General features: G+C 54.1%; 1 protein-coding gene across 1 annotated transcript in view; it reads right to left on the reverse strand.

Moving 5' to 3' along the window:
- Window positions 1–3,481: 3,481 nt before the first annotated feature.
- The window catches only part of LOC144946547 (protein FAM13A-like), a 63,769-nt gene continuing 45,122 nt past the window's right edge, over window positions 3,482–22,128 (reverse strand). Inside the window, 13 exon segments of the mRNA XM_078875546.1 lie at window positions 3,482–7,712; window positions 8,572–8,673; window positions 9,064–9,344; window positions 9,472–9,567; window positions 10,653–10,736; window positions 11,787–12,187; window positions 13,224–13,305; window positions 14,113–14,257; window positions 15,054–15,258; window positions 15,737–15,908; window positions 18,741–18,854; window positions 20,453–20,537; window positions 21,089–21,201. Of these exon segments, the coding sequence (XP_078731672.1) occupies window positions 7,586–7,712; window positions 8,572–8,673; window positions 9,064–9,344; window positions 9,472–9,567; window positions 10,653–10,736; window positions 11,787–12,187; window positions 13,224–13,305; window positions 14,113–14,257; window positions 15,054–15,258; window positions 15,737–15,908; window positions 18,741–18,854; window positions 20,453–20,537; window positions 21,089–21,201 (2,007 nt within the window). The 3' untranslated portion in view covers window positions 3,482–7,585.

The following is a 22,128-nucleotide window of genomic DNA, read 5'->3' on the forward strand; positions in this document are numbered from 1 at the left end:
ACACGACCCCGCTGCCGCCGACCTGTCCCAGACACGACCCTGTCCGCGTTGCTCCGACGGCGTCGACCGGGACAGCCAACTATTGCCCGGCCGCACAATGATCGGGCGAAGTCGGCAGCGACGAGGGCGACGACGAGATGAGTTGAGTCCAACCCCAGAACCGGCAGCCCAGAGCTCTTGCTCTCCGCTGCTTTTATTCCCCTCGGCACGGCTTGGCTCCGCCCTCGCCACGCCTCCCTTCTCAAACCACAATAGGGTTCCAGGGGCCTCCCGATAAGGTCTACTGTGACCCTTGCCCCAGTTCCTAAGCCCTGTCGGCACACACACCATGTATTTACTCAGCGGCGTGTGTGCCAAGTGTCCACCTGCAGTTGCTGCTGCTGTCCAACAGTCAGCGCTATGTCACTACATCTGTACCATGCGGTAAACCACTGTAGTCTCCTTCAATGGAAGAGGAACAGTGAAACGACACGAACTCTCTCCTGAAGGCGTCTCGTATTGGCCAGCAGACATCAACATTCGCATTTAGCTACTCAGCGTTTTGCTTCTGCCATCACGCGCAAGGATGGACTACACCAGTGGTTCTCAATAATTATTGATTGCTACTGTTACCCCCCTTGTTGAATTTTGTTTCAACCGAGTACCCCCCTGCCTGACCCAACACGGTTTTAAGAAATACATATATGAATGTCAATATTTAATTTAAAAAAATCGTGAGGTTTCCTAACTGGCTAACTACAAGGGAATAAAACAAAACCAACGGACGCTCTGCAAGCGTGAGGTAATTTGTTCTCGCTCGCTTGTTACTCTTGGAAACCCGCATTGTTCACGATCGACGAGTTTAGAAAGTTAATTTATCTTTCTAGGTTACCATGTGGATTTAGATTTTTTCGTAGTTGTTTTATATTGGCAGCTTCCTACATGATTATTCACCAATGACTCCCATGCATGATATAATTTCACGCATCTATAAATCACCTCACGTACCCCCCAGAGGTCCACGTAACCCCTCGAACGACTGGAATGTCGCGCTGCAGATAGGCAGCCAGACAGACCCACGCGCCCCCCCCCCCCCCCCCAAGTTTGCTCGCTTAACGAATACTTAACAAATACTTAACAAATACCGCTTGCCGCCAATTGGCATCGCTGTGCAGGACCGCCAGGCTGATGGGATAAACACGCGCGTTTGTTTCGACCTGGATACATTGTGGTGGAGTTACGCCGATATTCGCTGTTCCGCATCATAATCGAGTGTCGGTGGTGCGTGCGTTGAGCTTGAAGCCCGCCACCGGAGTGCGATTCCCAGCCACACGGCTAACATCAGCGGCGAATTATATATCTGTAATAAAGGACTCTTTCACTGGGTCTGTCTCCGTTGTCCTTTATTGTGGTTCGTACAACTTTGCCCGCACGGCGTCTCGCTCAGTCTCCTCCGTCTCCCGCTCGGCAGCCCCACTGCTGCCGTCGCTCCTGCAGACTTGCTGCTGGCTCACTATGCAGCCCCGCTGCTGGCTCTTCCCTCAGTCTCTCTGTCCCCGACCTGCAGCCCCACGGCTGCTCTCTATGCAGCCCCGCTGCTGGCTCTCCGCCTCCTCCGTGCCCAGACACCGCTGGCCAACGGTGCCGAGTCCCGACCTGTGGCGATCACGCCACTTTCCACCTCCTGCCCTGCGTGGCCTCCTCCTGTCTTTATTCCCACTCTCCTCCAGCCCTTCCGGTTCCTGCCCTTAAACGCTCTCCTCTCCCCCCACGTGACCCAACTCCTCCCCCCTGTTACGTCATATCCGCGAGGCCGTTTACGCTCGCATTACATATCTACCGCCCCTGCATACCCCCCCATCCCCCGCTGCACCAACCTGCACGAAGCATTGTGGACAAGTATGGTCAAACAATTGAACGACTTCACTCATCCAGCGGTGACTGCACAATGGCTGTGGCGTGCCGTTATGTATCTAGTCACGTGTTCTTTACTGGTAGAGCTTTAGAGCCTCCATGGGCCGGGTTTGGTCCATGTGATGTTGTGGTCAGATGTAATAACCGATCTGCGTGTGGCTACTCCATACAACGCCTCTAAGCAGCATATACAAACTATGTGGTCGCGTGGAGTTTTCTCTGGGTCCTCCGGGTTTTCCATGTGATGAGCCACTTCCTTGAGCTATCATTTGTGGCCAGGTCGCTTCTGAAAAGAGAGCTACACAGCTCAGTGGGCCTTACCTGGCAAAGTAAAATAGTTTGAATATTTTTTCACATCTCTCCGCGTTGACTAACTTACTCCTCCAATGATCGTTAAAACACGATCCCACGTGACGACGTACGCGTGAAGAGCCCAATTTGAATCAGGATCTGCGTGCGCGTGTGTCCAAGTGTTCCACGTTACGCAAACAGCATTCATTGCTGAGCGCGTCACGTGTGACCGCTTTTAACAATCATCAGGCGTGTGCAGCGCGGAATGAGTTAATTTGAATGGAAGGGGGATTGGTAATCGCGGAGACGGAGCGTAGTGGGTTGGTCGCGAGGACTGGAGTTTGGGAAACCCCAAAACGGAGTAGAGCTGTTCTGTTCACCTGTTCACCAACAAGGGTACGTGTTGCAATGTGCGTGCGTGTCCTCTGGATTTCCCCACCACAACTCATAAACGTGTGTGCGCGCGTGGGGGGAGGTTTTCATCCAGCAGTGGATATTGCCAAAAAAAGTTGGGAGTCACCAATAATTTAATTATCCGTTTTCCAGCAGCCCGTATTCAACCAGAAAAGTGAATATCCAACCCACAAAGCCATCGCCGCACGATTTCTCCACTGGCCGTTCAATGCCCGGGTATGTATGTAGAACTTCTTTCGCACCATACGTAGTCAACCTTGCTAATCGGAGGTGCGGGGGAAGAACAAACTCGGCTGTGTTGGCTGTACACAGGCTATGTGCATGCTGTGTACAGGCTGTGTACATGCTATTTGTTGGCTGTATGTTGAACTTCTTTCTCACCGTACGCAGCCAATCATCCTAATCGGAGGTGCGAGGGGAAGAACAAACTAAACACTAAAAGACGTAATAAATAAATGAGTTTTCAATCTAGACGAGTTAAAAGTGCAGGAGCCACACTTGGTGTGCGAGTCGTGGTCACAACCTGCCCGAGTCGGTGACCCGGCGGGGCAGCGAGCGGCTCCTCGCTATTGGGGAGGTCGTGAGTTCAAATCCTGGTTCGGGGGATTGACACAGCCCATCATCCCTTCCTCCGGGGTCGATAAAATGAGTGCCACTGTACGGAAATAAACAGTGGGTGTCTGATGGATCAACTCCCCCCCCCCCCTTCTCACGGACATAGGAACGTGGAATTTCGACCACTGGCTTTAAATGTTGTAAACAAGAGATGAGCACCAATGCTCCAACGTGGCTCATGTCAGCTGCAGTCACGCTGGGGATGGCACCGAGCAACCACACTCATCATCAGCGCCCACACATCATCAGCTGCTCACACTCATTGCCAAACAGTGACCGGGGTGGGGGTTTATTCGTTATTCTTTGGGGGAAGGAAAATAAAAAAAGAGAATACATTACGAAAACAACCTTAACTTTGTCACAATAAGTCAGTATCAACACATTGTATATATATTTTAGAAAAAATAGAACAGCAATGACAATAACAACAAGCGATCGATGATGATGACGATAGTAATAATACTCGGGAGGGGAAACATTCAGGACGACGAGAGCTCCGCAGAGCTCGTAAACGGCATGCGCGGCGCGCACGGCAGACGACGCCAGCGGCAGCAGCAGGAACCTGGATTCTCAGCGCCGAGCAATGGACAGAGACGGCATCTTCTCTCCCACCTGCTGTTACGATGAGTAGTATTATTATCATCGTTACGCAAGCGGGTAAGAGAACCAACAAGTTGCTCGGCTGTTTGAGCCGAGGGCATCAGCCCCGTGCGTGGTGGGGGAGAGGTGGCTCCATGGGGGATGTTAAGGGGGGGGGAGTCGCGAGGGAGGCCACGTGTGGCTGCATGCGGTGGGCGAGGGGCGCTCCTCCAGTGCGGCGCAAAGCGAGCGTCGGCGCCAACGCCAAGCGCGCCGGTTTCAGTCGGCTCGGGCAGCCCGCGTTTGGCCCAATGCGCAGACGCGTCCCGGGCGTACGGGCGTGGCTCCCTCGCTGTGCCGCTGTCTCGCGGCTCGACTTAACCGGTTCACGGCGTTGAATTTGCCTTGCGAGCAAAACCCTAACAGCACGCGCTCCACTCGGTGACCGTTTTCTCGCTAACGAAGGAAAACAAAGATCCCCCCCCCCCATAGCCAACACAGACTGTCGGGGCAAGTGCTGTTAGCGAGCACCTCTGAAGGCCGGCACGGCACATGGCGGATTGGGTGGCCAGCACCACGCCCGGCCGCCTTTGTCTCCCTAGGGGAGGCCCATGGCCGGTTCAGATAATCGTCACTGGTGGTGGCCGAGAGCAGGAATCGAACTCGGGTGGCCGGGTTCGGAGCGTAGCGCACGTGCACACAAAACCCACACTCCCGTTTCAATAAATAGTGAAATTGTCGAGCTTGGCGAAACCGCCTCGCCAGGTGAGGCGGCTACCGAGAACCCAGGTCCGCGGCTGGGGCCGTCACGCGGCGCGCGGCGGAGGGGAGGAGGGGTTCGAGGTCGCAGGCCGTCCGAGCGCGCGCGCGACCACGGCCTCCCCCCTGAGCGCTCGTCATCGTCCATCGAAACCGCGTTGTTCTGGGAGCGAGCTCGGGATGGACGGGTGGAGGGAGACGGGAGAGCGAGAGCAGAGGTCGGATGCCGCTGCAAGAGCCTCGCGCACTCGCCGCGACGTCTTGCGCAACACCACCACCGCTACGGCCACGCTGCTGGTACTTCTGCCGCTGCACACTGGAGGGCACGGGGTGTGACCTCGTGGGTGGGGGGGGCGTCGATGAGATGCCACCTTGCTTAAAAAAATAGAACGTCGCTTCATGCCAAAGTCTAGACAGGTTTGTGTTGTTTTTTTCCAAATTATCCCATCGACGCACGATGGGAGGTGAACTCGTAGGCAAGGGGCGAATAGGTGACGTCGAAGGGACGTGGTGCTGGTTAACCCGCGTTTCCACGACACTCACGAGCTACCCCCGCATTTCCACGGGGATGGTTGGGACCACAGCCGTACGCGAAGCGTCTAGACCCAGGGCAGAGAGACGCCGGGAGAGGCGTTCGCCCCAGTTACTGGGGTCACCGCACAGCCCTCTGAAGCTGCGTTCAAACTCGGGAAATAGTTCTGACCAGGCTCGTTCCAGTGCAGACTGAGCTCGCGAGAGACACAAACAAATCCGTGTCTCGCAGAAGGAAGGCCATCTAACTCTCTGTCACCAAGGTGCACCTGCTGACCTCTTGATGGCCCGGTTAGCAGAACGAACTCAAGTCATCTGCTTTTGTTTCGGAACAGCTTTAGTTACGATCGCATGTTCAGAACAGAATCTGTGGGGGCTCAATTTTGTTGAACTTTACTCTCACGTCATCGCAGCTCTGGGTGGTGAGGGGGGGCGGCGTGCGGTGAGGTGGGGACCCACTGCGCGAGCATCCGCCTCCCCGACGCCGAGTTCGCACCGACAGCGGCGCACTGCGCTCCTCTAACACTGACGGCCAGCGACACTCGAGGGGCACACACGGCACAAATCACGGCTAACACGCACACACGCGATACGGCTACACGCGGGGTCAGCACAAACGCGGGGGGGGGGGGAGGGGCTCTACTCGGGCACTAATGCTCAGCCCGAGCTCCAAATCATGGCCTCTAACGCCATCAATTTAGTTTCGCTCGCAAGGCCAGACAAGGCTCTAATCTCGTTACGGTCCGATGCAGGCCGAGTCAGTATTGAGTCGATTTTGCTCCATTTCATCAACGGGAAAAAAAAAGTTTCCGCTTTTTGTCGATATAAATGAATTGTCAAAGTGCCCAACAAACGTTTTTAAAAAACGTTTACAATAACTACCACCCTAAAAATTTAATTTCTTATTTATAGTTCTACTGTGTGTTGAAAGCAATGTTTGCCAGCTAGTGTTAATCATGTCAAAACTATTTTAGCATAACATTAATAATCATAGTTTTAATCAGTTTCTTCACAATGTTCAGGATAGCTTAAGTTAATCTTAACATGGAATCAATAACAATCACTTTCTTTTCCTTCAAAAGCCGGTGACCGACTCGTAACTGCTATGATTCGCCAGCAGTTTTCACGCGTGTCCATCGACAGAAAGCGACGCGTTAGGATCGGGCCGCTTACGGCCACGACGCTGCCCCACGATACAAAGCGTGCTCACCAACTGGGCACGACGGACTACGTAAAAGCGTATGCTGCTTGGCAAGTGCGCCGGGCGGCACCGCTCCGGACGCATCGCCGGCGCCTCCCTCCCTAGCGGGACGAGACGACGACGGCGACGGTGTTGATGACGGCGATGGTGGCGGTGATGATGGTGGTGGTGTGATGGGGCGGCGGCACCGGTGGTGGCGGTCGTGGTGTTGGCCGTGGGGCGGGTGTTCTGTAAAACGGGGAGGATTCCGATTGACGGCGTCCAGTTCCGCTGAGGCTCGCGGCTGTAGAATACGAGATTAAAGAAATCCAAAGAAAACTTGTATAACAAGTAAAGTTTCAGCTACGGATGGGGTTTGCAGGGGGGGGGGGGAGCAGCGGACACTCTGGGGAGAAGAGCGAGTGAAGGAGGAAGGGACTGCCGCACCACGCCGTGTGAAACGCTTCACGGCCATGGAAACCAAACACGACGCGGGCTCCGTCTCCGAGCGACCCACGTGACGCCGCCTCCTCTCCCCCCTGCAATTACCAGGACGCACTTCGTGTTAGTGGCAGCAGCAGCAGCAGCAGACTGCGGGTCATGCACTGCCCTGCCACTGGTGTTCACCAGTGGCGTCACGGCGTGCAACTTCATTAGGTCAAGTGACTTGGCTTCAACACTTGGTGTTGTTTTTTTATAATTTATGTATTTTCTTAAAACAAGAAATCCACCCAAAAATCTGGGTGGAGATCCGATGGATGAATTTGCATTGTCGACCATGAACGTTTTCTCTCGACGGTTAAAACTCTCACCCGCCGTGCGTGGTTCACACGGGATAGGGGTTTTGGGGTGCAGGGAGAGGAAGGGCCGGAAAACGTAAAGGAATGTGAACCGGGCAGGAGAAAATGCCGGTCAGCCCGACCTGTGATGAAAGTCACTCCCTATTGTACACAAGAGTGAGGGAGTGTGGAGGCACAAGACGGAGAACGACGGGCGAAAAGACCGAGCCTACCGCAGAGGATTTTATTAGCGGCTCTTTCTGGTGGTAACCAGTTAGGGGAAAGTTAGGAGGAGATGGTAACGATTGACTCGAGCGCATGCGTTGTTTGCGTGGTGTTGCTGTCGTTGGCTGAGAGGTGGGTAGAACTCGGATACGCGCCCACACGCGCATACAGACACTGCGTGGTCGATGGTAAGAACACAACTCGACGCACGACGGCTCCTGGAGAGGAGTGCGCCATTGCCGCTCCCGCCACCGCTGCTAGGTGGTTGTCGCCGGCCAGGCGAGTTGGCGGGACCGCCCTCGTCACGGCCGAAGCGTGGTTAGACGGTGACAGCGCTCGTGCCCTGCTTGCCGATGAGAGCCTCGAGCAGGCGCAGCTTCGCCTTGGCGTGCTTGTACTCGGTGTACTGCTCCGCGAGCGTCGAGCGGTCCTCCTTTGCCACGTTCCTGCACGCAGCGTGGGAACCGCGGCACCGCAAGCGTTCAGTTCCAACCCACCCCGGTGAATGCCGCGCCTGCGCCGCTCACGCCGTCCTCAAGCGGCTGACAGAGATGTGTGGCGATTCGTCCCGTTGTCGACGGACGCATTCCCGCGTCGTCTCCAACAATCGGACGGAAAATAAACATTTCCCAACATATCGCTTGTGGAGGTGCATCTCTATCACTAACTGTGACCTCCCACGAGGGGGAAAGGGAGCATAAACTGGGGGCTTTGATCGAGAGCCTTGGTTGCTGTGCTGTCAGCGAGCGTCTATTAAGGCTGCATGATGCACGAAAGACGGTGGGGCCGGCACCATCCAAGCCAGACCATCTCTGTTTCCGGTAGTAATGAGCAACGCACTGTCAGTATCCACAAATTGCATCTGGCGTCCACTGCAAGCAACTTGTCATCCGGCCATCCCCGCAGCAGCGGATTTTGGATATAGCCATCGAACAATGATGGTCACTGCATCGTGCGGTTTCAGATGCGTTTCTGCGGCCGCCTGGAACACTCCTCCTTCCGATATTATGAAGCCACTGGAGCTTTGCACTTTTAAATAATGTAGATTGATAACTCATTTCTTTAAAACTGCTATTTGTATTTCATTTGTTGTCCTTCCCTCGCACCTTCGATTAGTGGATTTGGCTAAGTACGGTGCGAAAGAAGTTCAACATACATACATACTTCCTTTTACTTTACCGTAAAGGATCTCCCGACATAGGAATGTGGAATGTCCACCAGATGAGGGCATTTGCCCGAGCACGGCCGCGTGCAGGGACATACTTGGACTTGAGTGGGGCCTGCGGCGAGGCCTGCTGCCCGTACCGGCCGGTGTGCCGGTAGAACGAGTCCTCAAAGTCGCGCAGCAGCTTGCGCAGGCGGCGCTTGTCCGAGCGCGTGGTGCGGAGGTGCTCCATCAACTCCTCCCTGCGCACACAAAAAATACAAAGATCCCCCTCGTATATAGCCTCAACAGACCGTTAGCGAGGAGCGCCTATGAAGGCCGGCACGGCACACGAGGGGGCGGGTGGCCGGCATCATGCTCAGCAACCTGTCTACAGAGTGGCTGTGTTTATACATTGTGCCAGGTACTCATTTGAGGCTGAGTCGAACGAGAGGAGGCCCACGACCGGTTCATATAATTGTCACCGGTGTTGACCATGAGCGGAAATCGAACTCTGGTCGCCGGATTCGTAGCGCAGCGTGCTAACCCCCTGCACTACCGCTCTCCACACGCGCACAGATACAGCAGCACGACCGCCCCCCACATGCGGCACGCAAACGAGCGTTCCCCTGCTGCGTGTGCGCGGCTCGTACCGCGAGGCGGCGTGCAGTGTGGAGAGCGATGGGTCGGGCCGCACGCGCGCCAGCTTGCAGCTGCTGCCGCAGCTCTCCTCCAGCGGGGAAACGAAGCCGTCCGTGTCCTGCTCCTCGTCCTCCGGCAGAAGGCGGCGTGGCGCAAACGGCGGTGGCGTCGCCGACGTCACTGGAGCCACCGCCGTGGGTGCCGCCGGCGCCGGCGGCTCCTGCGCCGGGGCCGGGCGCGTCGCGCGAACTGCCTTGCCGTCGTCCTCCTCATCCGTGCCCTCCTCCTCCTCCTGTGACGCACGGTTCGTTCGTTTGTTGGCTCGTTAGGTTCACCGCCAATAGGTACAGCCGGCCGGGACGTGGTGCGGAGAGAACGCGGCAAACCGAGGAGGTGGGGGCGAGCGGTGGAGCGCTTACGATGATGGGGATGGCGCGCGCTCGCACCAGCAGCGTCTTGACGGAGCGGTAGCGGTCGTACAGTGGCTTCACCTTGTGCTTCTCCAGGCGCGTCGTCTGGAGTGGCGCACGCGCACAGAGGCAGGCAGACAAAATACGTGCTACTCCACAGCACACCAAATAACAAACCCGCAAGGTCACGCGATGGCCTGGCCTGCGAGCACACCTGAGGTGATTATTGGAATGGTTCTGTCAATGGACTATCATGCGTGTGTGTGGGTATAATCTTAAGGTAATTTATTGGGCGGGCAAGTGGACTGGCCAGGCAAGTTTGAGTCAAGTTGTGCTCTCCAAATAGTAAGCAACAACATGGGGGGATGGGATGGAATGCCTCCTGCCTTCTTTGGGGATTAAGCCTACACCAATTCACACTCAGCAGAGGAGTTTATGAACAGGTGGAGAGCCGCATCACCGCTTTACTGAACGTGGCATCTAAACGCCACCGCATCACCAAGACGCTGAGGGGAAATCAACAATTCCACTCACAGCAGCATAAGCATCCTCTGCTGGATGAACGCGAAGGTAGTTGCTGGTGAAGAAACTCCAACGGGGTTGCAATCAACTTGGCAATGAAAATTGCGGAGCGCCTCTGAATCGCATCTTTGGTTTACCGCCGCTTGAGTCTCATTAAACTATGAACGATGAAAATGTTAGTATTTTTTAATCAACCAGGTAAGGCCCATTGAGCTATTTAACCCTTTTTCAGATGCGACCTGGCCACAAATTATAGCTCAATGAAGTGGCTAATCACGTGGACATTTATTGCATGTTTTCATATGTGGAGGGAAAAACTAGAGGACCCGGAGAAAAATACATGCGACCACGAGGAGAGACATGCAAACTCCAAAATATACAGCAGGCGTCAGGATCCTGATAGAACCCACAACTTCTTGTATACCCCGTGAGAATGATTTTATTATGTTTTATTTTTATTATTTTATTTTTTCCCTTCTACGTGACTTTACCGAAATAACCAAGAAGATGAATCCCTGCAGTCACGAAAGCTTTAAATCGAAATTTCTTGTATATCCGGCAAGGAAGATAACAGCTCGCCAACGTAATGCCCCATTGCCTTTGCGTGGACCCGGCGGGCGTGAGGCGAGCAAGCTGGGTGTGGACAAAAGGCGGGAGGAGGTAGTTACCGGTCGGCCGTGAATGCTCTCGAAGTACAGCAGGCTCTTCTGGATGGCCACCTTCTCGGCTGCGATCTGCTCCCTCGTCATCTCCTGCGAGAGGCAACACGCAAAGCGCGTGTCGCTACGGAACGTCCTCCCGGCCCCAAGGGGGAGAGCCACACTGGGCCTGAGCGAGCCGTCAGCTGGATCGACGGGCACGGCTGCCCGCTGCGCAGCGCGCATCTGCTCTGGGGTTGCGGTGGCAGTGGGTGCACTGCGCTCGCATAGTGATCGCAGAAGCAGTATCATGTGTGCGTCAAAGCTCTGAATGTGTCTGTAATAAAGCCAGATATGATGAAAAAAGAAGAGGGTTTATCCTTTCTGGCAATAACACACCTTTTGCAAAACATCAAGTCTGCATTAACCACACACGCTTGTGGTAAAATATGGAAACAAACATACTCCAAGAATATATTTGAAACTAATTGGCCTACACTAGAGATAGACTTTATTATAGCCTTGTTTCACCGGTGTTAGACCAGAGAATGGCAAAAGGTGAACAGTACAATGGCGATGCAAATATCAAAGCATTAATAGCTCGCGGTGAGCACTCAGATCTATGGGACCTTTTGCCAGCATAATATTTTTTTTCATAATTTTGATACTGCCAAACATGTCCAATAGATAAAGCCACATATTGTGAAAATACAGATGAATGAAGGCCTTCAGTATGACCCCCCCCCCCCAATAGGCATTGCTGGGATGATTTTGATATTTTGACTGAGGTTTTTACTAATTAGTGGAAATGCCCTAAGGCAGCCAGGTATGCATACCGATGGCCACACCACTCCATCACCTTTTAAGCCAGCCTTAATAGGCGCTCACCATCAGCATTAGCCCCCAAAGATAAAGATCCAACGTATAGGTTCCAACAGACCGTTGGGGCAAGCACTGTTAGCTAGCACCTATGAAGGTCTGAACGTTACACGAGGGAGTGGGTGGCCAACACCACGCCCGGCCGCCTTTGACTCCCAAGTGCAGATTTTTGCACACTGCCTCAGGTAGAGTCGAACACTAGCCCCCACACTGCGTAACGCACACACACACACACACGCACTCTGTGTCGCAGTGCAAGCCATGTATTCGGGGCCAGCCGCTAACCTTGGGACTGTCCGGTCGTGCCGCTTGCTGCCTCTTCTCCTTCAGACGGAGCTCGATCGCCTCCATCGTCTGCTCCACCGTGGGCCTCTCCGCCTTAGGCTTCTCCACCGTGGGCCTGTGGGCAAGCTTGGGCTGCTCCGTGCCTCGCCGTGAGGCTTTGGGGGATCCGGCGGGGGAGCCGTCCTCCCGCACCGTCCCCTCCCGCGTGTCCGCCTCTGCCGAGGGCGCCTCCGTCGAGGGGACCTCTGACGAGGGCAGCTCCACCGTAGGGAACTCCGGGAGGAGGCTCAGCTCGCAGGGCCGGCTGGAGCCGAAGCTCCGCGGAAGGGTGTTGCTGCGCTGTCGCGTTAGGGCATCCCTGCCACTCACCGTCTCCTCCTGCGACTGCTTTAGCCTGAGCTCTGTGTTTACAAAGCAACACATGCAGGTTTACGTTGGTTAGCCGTCACCATCGTCGGCCATGATCTATCCACTGCTGGACGAAGTCATCCCCAAGTCGGTTTCGCGATGCAAGGATCCAAATCTAGCTCCTGCGAACGAGCTCCATCTCCACGGGGGGAGGGTGTAACCGCATCCGTGTTGCCTCCTTGCATCTTTTGCTCCACCAATAGTCTCGACAACCGGCCATTGTCCCTTCCTGTGGCTCGTGCTGCCCGAGCCACTTCCTCGTCTCTATTGCTCGATACGATGAGCGATGACTCATCGTATTGAGCGATGAGTCATCGTATTCTAGCCAAACATGTAAATCCCCCATGCATGTCTGTGCACTTAATGTGCTCATGAGAGTTAACTGAGGTGAACGCGATCGCTCTTGTTCATCTCACTGCTGCAATAGGTGTAATCTTCACATCTGGGATTCTAAGCTGACTGCGGTGACCTCTGTGTGTGTGTGTGCGCAGTACTGCAGGAGAAACCACGATCCCAAAGCCTCTGTCATCTCCTCGCCGGTGTTGACACTCCACTCCCCACAGTACACACCGCCCATTCGCATTCCAGCTGGGGCCCACGCAAAACACGCACGACAGGCACACCCTTGCTATTAACAAGGCACAGCCCTGCAACCGCTGGCTCACAGCACTGCTGGTAAGAAAGTCATCTGCATTAGGGAGCTCTAGATAAACTTCTCTTTAAGAGGGAAGTTTATGGCCAACTCTTCCACACCGGCCAGAAGTGGGAGTTCCCACACTTTATCCCACCGCACGCGGCCTGTCGATCGATGGAATTGAACCGGCGACCTCTGTATTGCAAGTCCGCTGTGCCGACCATTACACCACCACTGTGGCAGCATCATTTGTCACAGGAGTGTGGCGAAGGTAGAGTGATTCACCCGGTATGACTCACACACAGTGTAACTCATACTAAGCATGACTTGCACTCAGCTTGACTCTAAGCAAAGGATAAATCTGCAGGCGGTGACGCGGCGAGTGGAGACATCACCTCTGAGCTGCTTGCGCGAGCGAGCAAGGTCGTTCATCCACTTGAGAACTTCCGGGTTGGTGACTTTATCACTGTGACTCGGCTGCATCACACACAAGACCAAGGGGGTGTTGTCAATCATCATCACCGCCACCTCTTCTAGTATTCGCGAATATCACTGTGTAGGTTTCATAGCTGTGCTGCGTAGCCCTCCGCTGCATGCATGGGTTGTGCCGCATGTTGTTCGTCACGCCAAACAACCCGCAGCACAACGCGATCACAACGGGAGGGGCCCCTCGCTAACATTCCCTGCTTCACTGAACGAGGGCTCCTCGCGAGGCACGTCAGCCTCTTGCACGTGCATTAGTTTACAAGGCCGTGTAGATTTCTAAAGAAAACTAAACTTTTTTAATTATCTAAACGTTTGCCAAATTAACTCAAAACCCAAACATAATGACGGGTGTTTTATTCGTGCAGTCCATTGATGACGGGGCTTACACCAGCCACTCGCTTAATTTGAGAACCCGGTTTAACTACCGGTGGCTGAACCAAGGAGTCGAAACCAGGATGTCAGCCGTGCCAGCTCAGTTTCTGTCGCCCATCACCAGGACCGCTCGGAGGGGGCGGGGGGAAATGTAGTTCTTTGCCCGAGGCCTAACACAAAACAGGTCCTCGCAATGGTCCGGTATTTGTCAGAATTGAGCAAAGAAGCCCCATGATGTGTTCTACTCTGGACCTCTGGGGAGCCTCTGGGCGGCCCTGCCTATATCGCAGAGTTGTGTGGCGTGGCGAGAGACACGGGGAGAAGCACAGGGAGAGGCGTGGGGAGAGGTGCGGGGGGAGAGGTGCGGGGGGAGAGGTACGGGAAGAGGCGCGGGGAGAGGTGCGGGGGGAGAGGAGCGGGCCCCACCCGGTAGCGGTGCTCCTCCTGAAAGCGTTCCTCGAAGCGCCGGATCTTCTTCTTCAGGCTCTGGATTCGCTTCGAAAGCTGCGATGATGTCACCTCCTCCTTGTCGTGCTCCTCCTCGCGGGAGCCCAGCGACGATGACCTGGGCCTGCCGAGGAGGAAAAGGCCACACCCCTCGTCACCCGAGAACTCTTTGCGGCCCAGGTAGGCACATGTATCACCAGGCCACGCCGTGTGACAGGACTGGGCGTGTCACGGCCAGCACTGACACGTACCGCGTCATGTGTCGTCGTGATGTTACAATGTCCGTACACGTGACCGCTAACCTGCACCTTGTCGCCTGGTCTCACCTCCCTTTTGTTTACCTCCCTTTCATCTCACAAATCTCTTTGATCTAGTCTACAGAGCTCTTATCTACCCAAATCTTTGTCTGTCAATGTCTTGGCGAACCGTATCTCTCAGCGGACCATGGCTCGGTGGGTCACTCCCAAGACCCACACCGCAGGCCACCGGGGCAGGAGCCTGCCGTCCCGTGGCGTGTGGTTGGGCGCCTGCACTGCGCACACGCCGCACCCTTCCGATATTGTCACCAATACATTTCATAGTGACCCATTCCTTGCCATATTTAATCAATTATCTTTACGTTAAAATGTGTTCAAAATGTAAATAATATTTTTTTTATTAAATGCCTGCCCACAAGAGCCGCAGGTGACCCCTGGGCTTTACCATCGCCTCCCTAGATCTGTCGCTCCACATAAACTGGAAAGAGTATTCCTTACACGTCCCATCTGCGCTTTTGCGGCCATCTAGAACGCTCTTCTTTCCGATGTTAGGAAGCAACTGAAAACTAATTTCTTTCTAACTGCTTTTTGTGTTTAGTACGGTGCGAAATTGAACGTACATACAGAACTACATATGTCCTGGCGACCCACCCCACCCCTCACCTCATGAAGCTGGGCAAGTTGGGTGGCGACGGCGGCGCCTCGGGGTCCGTGTGGTAGCGCTGCGAGTGGCTGAAGCTGGAGCAGCGTGGCGACAGCAGCGGGTCCGCTTCGTCCGCCAGGAGGCGGCGGATGAGGCGGCCGGGCCGGGGGGAAAGGTGCGGCTCGCTCGACTCCGAACGCCAATCCCGGAACAACCGCACCGGCTCTGCCGGCACAAGGCGACAGGGGGGAAGGCACACGCATGTAGACGTGGGGTTTGGTGCCTGAACGCATCGTAGATCGTACAGAGATCATTATCCATGCTTGCCAACCAGCCCATACTGGACATGTGAAAAAGAGCTTCATGGCTCATTGGATTCCTCCAGTCTAAATAAAGATTATGATTCTGCCAATCAGCATTAGTCATTGGTGAACGCGCCTCTAGGTGTGTGACAGACGGACGGACAGACAGGTGACGCTTTTAATACGTCGGGATGTGTGCGTGTGGGAGGGAACGTGAGCAGTGGGAGACACGGGCACATGCGAGGAGGACCACAATCAAAACCCTCGCGAGCAGCTCAGCAGCCTGCTTGTGAGCTTTACTGTCTCATGCGGGCCGAAGCCCGCGGGCTAAGCAGTGTGTCGGGAGTTCCTTGTGCGCCCACCGCGCCCAGCGCACAAATAAAACACGCCGGCGTACGTACCTCCCCACTCAGTGTCTGGCGCGATGCCGGCCAGGTCCAGCAGCGGAACGTCGGTCCTGCGCGCGGTGCCGCCCACGGCCGTCTGCGAGGGTCCCCCGAGGCCCCGTTGGGGAGATGCCGATGACAGCTCTTGCTCCATGGGCACCACCTCGTTGTTGTTTTCCTCCTTCCACTACGCCAGGAGTGCGGAAAGGGGTTGTGGGGGGCAGTGAGACGTGGAACCCAGCATCCGGTCGCGCCGGCCGCTGTCCACGCGGCCACCGTGGCCATCGTTGAGAGCCCCCGGCCCTATCGCCAGCACAATCCAATGGCAGTGTTAGGTGAGGCGGCGCCCTGCTGATGAGATGCCCCCCCCCCCCCCCGTGAACAAAAACCAGCCACGGGTTTCCCTGCTTCAACAAAACGCTTCTGGAAATCGGCGGTCAAGACATTGCATTGAATGACGGGAAGCAAAACGTTGTTGTTATTTTGGGGGAAATTAAACTGGTTCCATTTTCTGCTTCATCACCTACCTACTCACTTACTCACCTGAATATGAATTATTTTGTCATTTTAAAACGGATTCTTGCACAATTCATTTACCATTGTAGCACCGATGTAGGTGCCGTTGTATTGCTTAAACCCATCCATAACGAGAGCAGTTCCCAACCCCACCATGCCTGAGTGTGAACGAAAGGAAGCATTTTCATGGACTTGATAATAAAAATGATTTAGTTTTTATCGAGCGGCGGCATTTATGAAACTGCAATACACGGTGCGGCATAATCCGCGACACACGGAGATGCGCGTATATATTAAGACATTTTAAACTGAGTGATTTATACGTGTGGGAGGAAGAGAGTACCCGGAGAAAACCCATGTGTACGAGGGGGCAAATCTCTATCCCAAACAGGTGGGACAGATGATATTCGTCCGCATTTTGCCGTACCGCCTTCTCCTGGCGAGCCAGCATACATGCACCTCCTCGACGCACACGGCAAGGGAGATTCACAACGCTTGTACGGTGACCCACCAACCCTCGCTGCCTCCAAAGTGCTGGATCGCAGGCCACGTGCGTAGCCACTACTGCCGCCTGGCTGTGTTAATACGGCCGGTGCCGTTCACTTACAGCTCGCTCAGAGCACACGCGCTGCTTGTAACATCATTTAACTTTCTAGTAAAGAGCCGATTGCTTCCAACGCAGTTGTGCGCAACACGCCGCTGGTACAACACGCCACTGGCACAACACGCCGCTTTTGCCACACGTTTCCGACCGCCGGCTGCGACAATCGCTGAGCAGGGGAGCTCAATGCAGAGATGCGCGAGTTTTGATCGCTCTGCTCACGCAACTGCTTTGCCCCAACTGCACAGCTCCCAAGAATGGGAGGTGCACAGTTAAGGTTGCGCGTTGAGCCACAAGAACGTCAGAGATGCGTACTAAAGAAAACATTCCTCTAAAAACAGCGGCAATCTCAACAATTCTGCCAGGTGTGATAGAGAAACATCAACCTGAAAGGAAGCCTATTTTTATAATGTTCCTGCTATTTCAAGAGCAACTTCAACCCTCGTGATACTTGGAAAGCCAAAGGGAGTTCACAACAAGTCACAAACAAACACCTCGTGAAAGAATCGACGCTTTGATTTTATACAAAGCTTATGGCCACAACCCCTAAATTGCATCTGCACAATCCATGACAGCAGCAGATGCAGTTACTTGGTGCATGCGACTGTGGTCACCCAAAACAGACCATGGAATACATAACGACTCGATGGCCGATTCACAAACACAAAGGAGGCATCGCCGCAACGATTCCCCACTCCGCTATTCCTGACGCAATAATCTGGCGCAACCGCCTCAATGTAGAATTACATCGGTTGATCTACATTAACGAGGAGACTCAATAGCAGTACAGGGAGTTTCATAACACGTCTCGTCGGTCGCTTGTCCGGTTAGACCATTGATGCACGGAGGTGGGGAAGCAGTGGATGTGCGGCAGGAATCAATGCAACTCCAGCCAGTAGGAGGCTGCGGTGCAAAACAAAGACAAAGATCCCCTGGAAAAGCCTTAACAGACTGTTGGGGCAAGTGCTGTTAGCGAGGACCTATGAAGGCCGGCACAGCACACAAGGGAGTGGGTGACCAGCACCACGCCCGGCTGCCTTTGCCTCCCCAGTGGTGATGTTTTACAAACCGTACCAGGTACTCATTTGAGGCCGAGTCGACTCAGGAGAGGCCTAGAACCGGTTCAGATAATCGTCACTGGGGTTGGCCGTGAGCAGAAATCAAACTCTGGTCGCTTTGTTCGTAGTGCAGCGTGTTAACCGCTCCACTACTGCTCCCCATGTGCCTGCCAGATACACGTAACAATGATGGGAAATTCCACTTGAACCTTTTATGAATTCTAGACTCTGAATAAATGAACAGATTTCAAAACCAGATTCCAAAGGGCCTGGAATTTAACTTTGGCCTTTTTGGTCGACTCAGCCCTTCACCTCTCCGGGGTCAATGAAGTAACACTTTGTGGGAAGGAAAAAAGTGCTCGTCCTGTAGACATACTTGTTCATGTCATACGAATGTGGAATTCTGAGGGTCAGGACTGTAAAGAGGAGATGAGAATCGGCCCGTGGTCATTTGAGCGGCAAGTTACTTTATTAAGGCCTAACAGCACAATCAGCTTATCAATGGCCACAAACGTATGACTCATTATAACCACTACAATGTGGAAAACACTAGATCTGCTTTATGACAAACACATCTCAATCTCTTGCCTGCCGAAAGCATGCGACACAGTACCCTAAGCTGCAATGCAGACACGGCCACATTTCCCCTTAATGAGTGCTTATCTGCGAGCCAACACCCAGGTCCCCGATTGGGGTGTACGCCGAAATCTGTCACGCCGATGACTACACTTCCGTCGCGACGCGGGACGCCCCTCCCCCCTCTCTACTTCTCCGGCAACGGCGCACGATTTCTCTAACGCCGTTGGTCGCCTGCCGCCAGCGTTAAGAGCGGCCGATGCCTCACCGGGGTCCCTGGAGCCGTGCCGCGGGGCGGCGGCGGGAGAGGGCTACGTTTTTGCATCGTGCCACGGCTCGGCTTGCGGCGGTTGCGGGGCGGCGGGGCGCGACTGGCCGTCAGCTGTGTGACACCACAAATAAAAAAACAAAACAAAACCCACCGTCGCAATTCCTGATCCTGAGCCAGGTTCTCTCTCTCACTAAGAAGGCAAGGGAGGAGTCTCGTTTCACTTTCGCTCACGTCTTCATGGATGTCTGACATATATATGTGTTGACACCCATATATATGTGTGTTTGAGCGAAGGCCGGGGGAGGCTCTGTGGGTCACCGGGTGAAGGAACAGCACTCGTGGGACTGGCAGGAGGGTACTACGGGTGCAGAGCAAGCGAGCAACGGAGCAACTGAGCAGCACCAATGAGTACTTAGACGAGCGAGCAAGGAACAACAGACAGCAACCGTGGCAACTACTACCAGGTAAGGCACCACTCAGCTATTACTCTTTTTATCAGAAGCGGCTTGGCCACAAATGATAGCTCAACGAACTGGCTTATAACGTGGAAATTTATAGTGGTCAAATATTCTAAACCAGTGATTCTTAACCGGAGGTGCACGCACTCTCTGAGGGTGCGAGATGCCCTAAATAGGGGTGCAAGACATGCCCGATTTATTTAGAATGTAAATAATCGAAATTCTATATTAAGAATGGTCACGTAAGTACAACTACTTTGATTCATCAAACCTATGTATTTATTAACATTATAAATTGTTTAACAGTTGAGAACCAAAGGAGGTGCAAGGCTGCAGTAAAGGTTAAGAACCACTGCTCTAAACGCATGTTGTTTCTAAATGTGGAGGGAAAAACCCGGAGTAAAATCCACGCGACCATGGGGAAAACACGCAAACTCCAAAAATACAGGCGTCAGGGTCGAACCCACAACCTCCTGTATACCAGGCGAGGCAGTTAACATCTCGTCACCGTGGCAACTAACAGTAACAACAAGAGATGTCACCGATCTGTGGCGGCCCGTGTTTATTATGATTAGGATTGTATCGTAGTGTCAAATAAACTGGTTTAATTTGTGTTCATTATTTCTTAACCAAAATTAAACAATTTTACTCAAAATGTTTCATGATGCCCATTCCCTTGCGTGTCCATTCACCCTTCCCCGAAGCCAGATATCCAAGCCTATCCTGACCTACTCACTCGCCCGTGTGTGGACACGCACCGTGTGTCGCCGCATCTTGCGAGTACCACATGACTTCACGTGTATGTGTGTTGGGAAAAATAGAGAAAGGAGGGCATAACTATGGCCGGGAAGACACGGCGCTTCATATGGAGCGACACAGCCAGGTAGCTTCCACACAGCGCTACGCAGCTGATGAAAAGGTAATGCCGCCAGACGGATTTGGGCGAGACCTCTGCTGCAAAACTAGAGCTGGCGCCGTGGTGACGTCACCGCCACTTGGTGTCGAACGGCGGTTGTTGTAATTGTTGTTGAGCAAAATACTTTCAGCTACAAGTAAAAAAAGACTTGAACGATTAATGTGTAAAAAATTGTCATTACGTGTAGTTGTGTGTACACAGGTGTGTGTACGTGTGGTTACGGAACGTCGAACAGACACTCACGAGGGGCGCTATTTCCCTCGTAGGGTCTGTCCCCCCGCACCCCCCCCCTCGCGCTCCCTCGGTGTTGTTGTGGTGTTTGTCACCATACTGACCGAGGACAGCGTCGTCGTGTTCACCATGTCGGCGAGCTCCTCTCCTTGACTCATGTTCATCTTCTTCTTCTCTTCCTCCTCTTCCCTAGCAATCGTCAACAGCAAAGCGACGACGTCACGCACGAATACAAATACACCGCGACCACCCCCGCCAGCAAGCGGGGCAGAAAAACACGCGTTGGCAAATATTAATCCAGCTTCCTCTTGACTCAGTGCGCAAGAATAGATGGAAGCCTGCTGCTGCAGCTGCGTGGTCAGCAGGGAATCGCCAAAGCATGCCGTCTACAAGGCGAGCGCCAACGATCCTCTGGACAACTTCGCAGGAATGTTAGAAACCAGAACACAGCCTAAGTGATGCTTGTATGTTATTGCGGTGACCATCAGGTTCTGGGACCTGTGCTGTAATCCCGTGACTGTAGAATTATAATTTGCACGAATCGTAGTTAATCGCTATTTACACGCAGAAAACTGCTTAAAACAGAAGTGGAATCGCCGAGTTGCTACGAGCCCGCTGTCCTTCACCGATCACCAAGTTCCCGTTGGCTTAGCGGCGCAGCTTGTGTTACCAATGCGGCTCATGAGCCAAAGCGGTATCATCGCTAGGGTCGCGGTGACCGGCACCACGGCGTCTCTTACGGTGGCAGGAGAGCGCGGCTCGCAGGCTTCCCCTCCTCCATGTCGGTCTCCGAATCCGTGGCGGATGTCCGACCGGTCCCGCATGACCCTCCCGGGCCAGCGCTCTCCATCGCCTGGAGACAGCGTCGCGTAGCGCAGGGAGGACGCCACGTTAGCAACGCCGCAGCGACCCTGGCACCGCTCGCTGCAGGGTTAATGCGTGACGCCCCATGGCGTCGTTTGTAAATACCAGGCCCTGCTACGGTGTCAGATAGTAGACGCACAGCCCTCGTGTGGAGCTACTGCTGGATGAGGGCCTCCACATGCCATGCGGGTCGTGGGGGTCCAAGGCGTGGGAGCGCAGACGTGGGAATGACAACGGTGGATTTGTTCTGCTGCCCACACAACGTGGCACCGCAAGCAGACTATACAAACTAATTTATCACGGTGGTCGCCGATCCAAGCGTTATCTCGGCTCGACCCTGCTTAGCACACACACCGGGTGACAGGGTCACCGGTGGTGTCAGAATGAGCTGTGCAAAGATGTTAGCGGCCGTGCAAACAAGCGATCGAACAAGAGAGTCGGCACTAACGGAAGCAGTCTAAGTCATGGGCAGGTCAACTGGGAAGTCACCACTCGGATGCAGCAGCAGCAGCCGCGGCGGTGGCGATCCAAATCTGATCGGTGATCCCCTGGCTCAATTGCCGGTGTGGTTCTGGGCAGGATCAGCACCAGTGCAGTCGGTGCGATAAACACACGATAATTAATCTACCCATGGCTATTACCAACAAGCACGTGCATGTGCGCATGCACACGCACTTGAAATAGCTAACGTGCCCGGCGGTCAATACGACGCGAGCACAAAGTCTGCGCCCTTGATCCAGTCCCGCGTGGAAACTAATTTTCACAAACGCGCCGCGGTGTCCGGCCTCCCAGAGGGGAAGGAATTAGACCCGGGGGGCGCCACAAGTGAACCAAGGCGCGTGACAAATGCGGGAATGTCAATGTCAAGTGCACCTTCGTAACTTCATGACGGACGCGACTCTAATGACTTAATTTC

Source organism: Lampetra fluviatilis, chromosome 41, assembly GCF_964198595.1.
Source record: "Lampetra fluviatilis chromosome 41, kcLamFluv1.1, whole genome shotgun sequence".
Taxonomy (NCBI): domain Eukaryota; kingdom Metazoa; phylum Chordata; class Hyperoartia; order Petromyzontiformes; family Petromyzontidae; genus Lampetra; species Lampetra fluviatilis.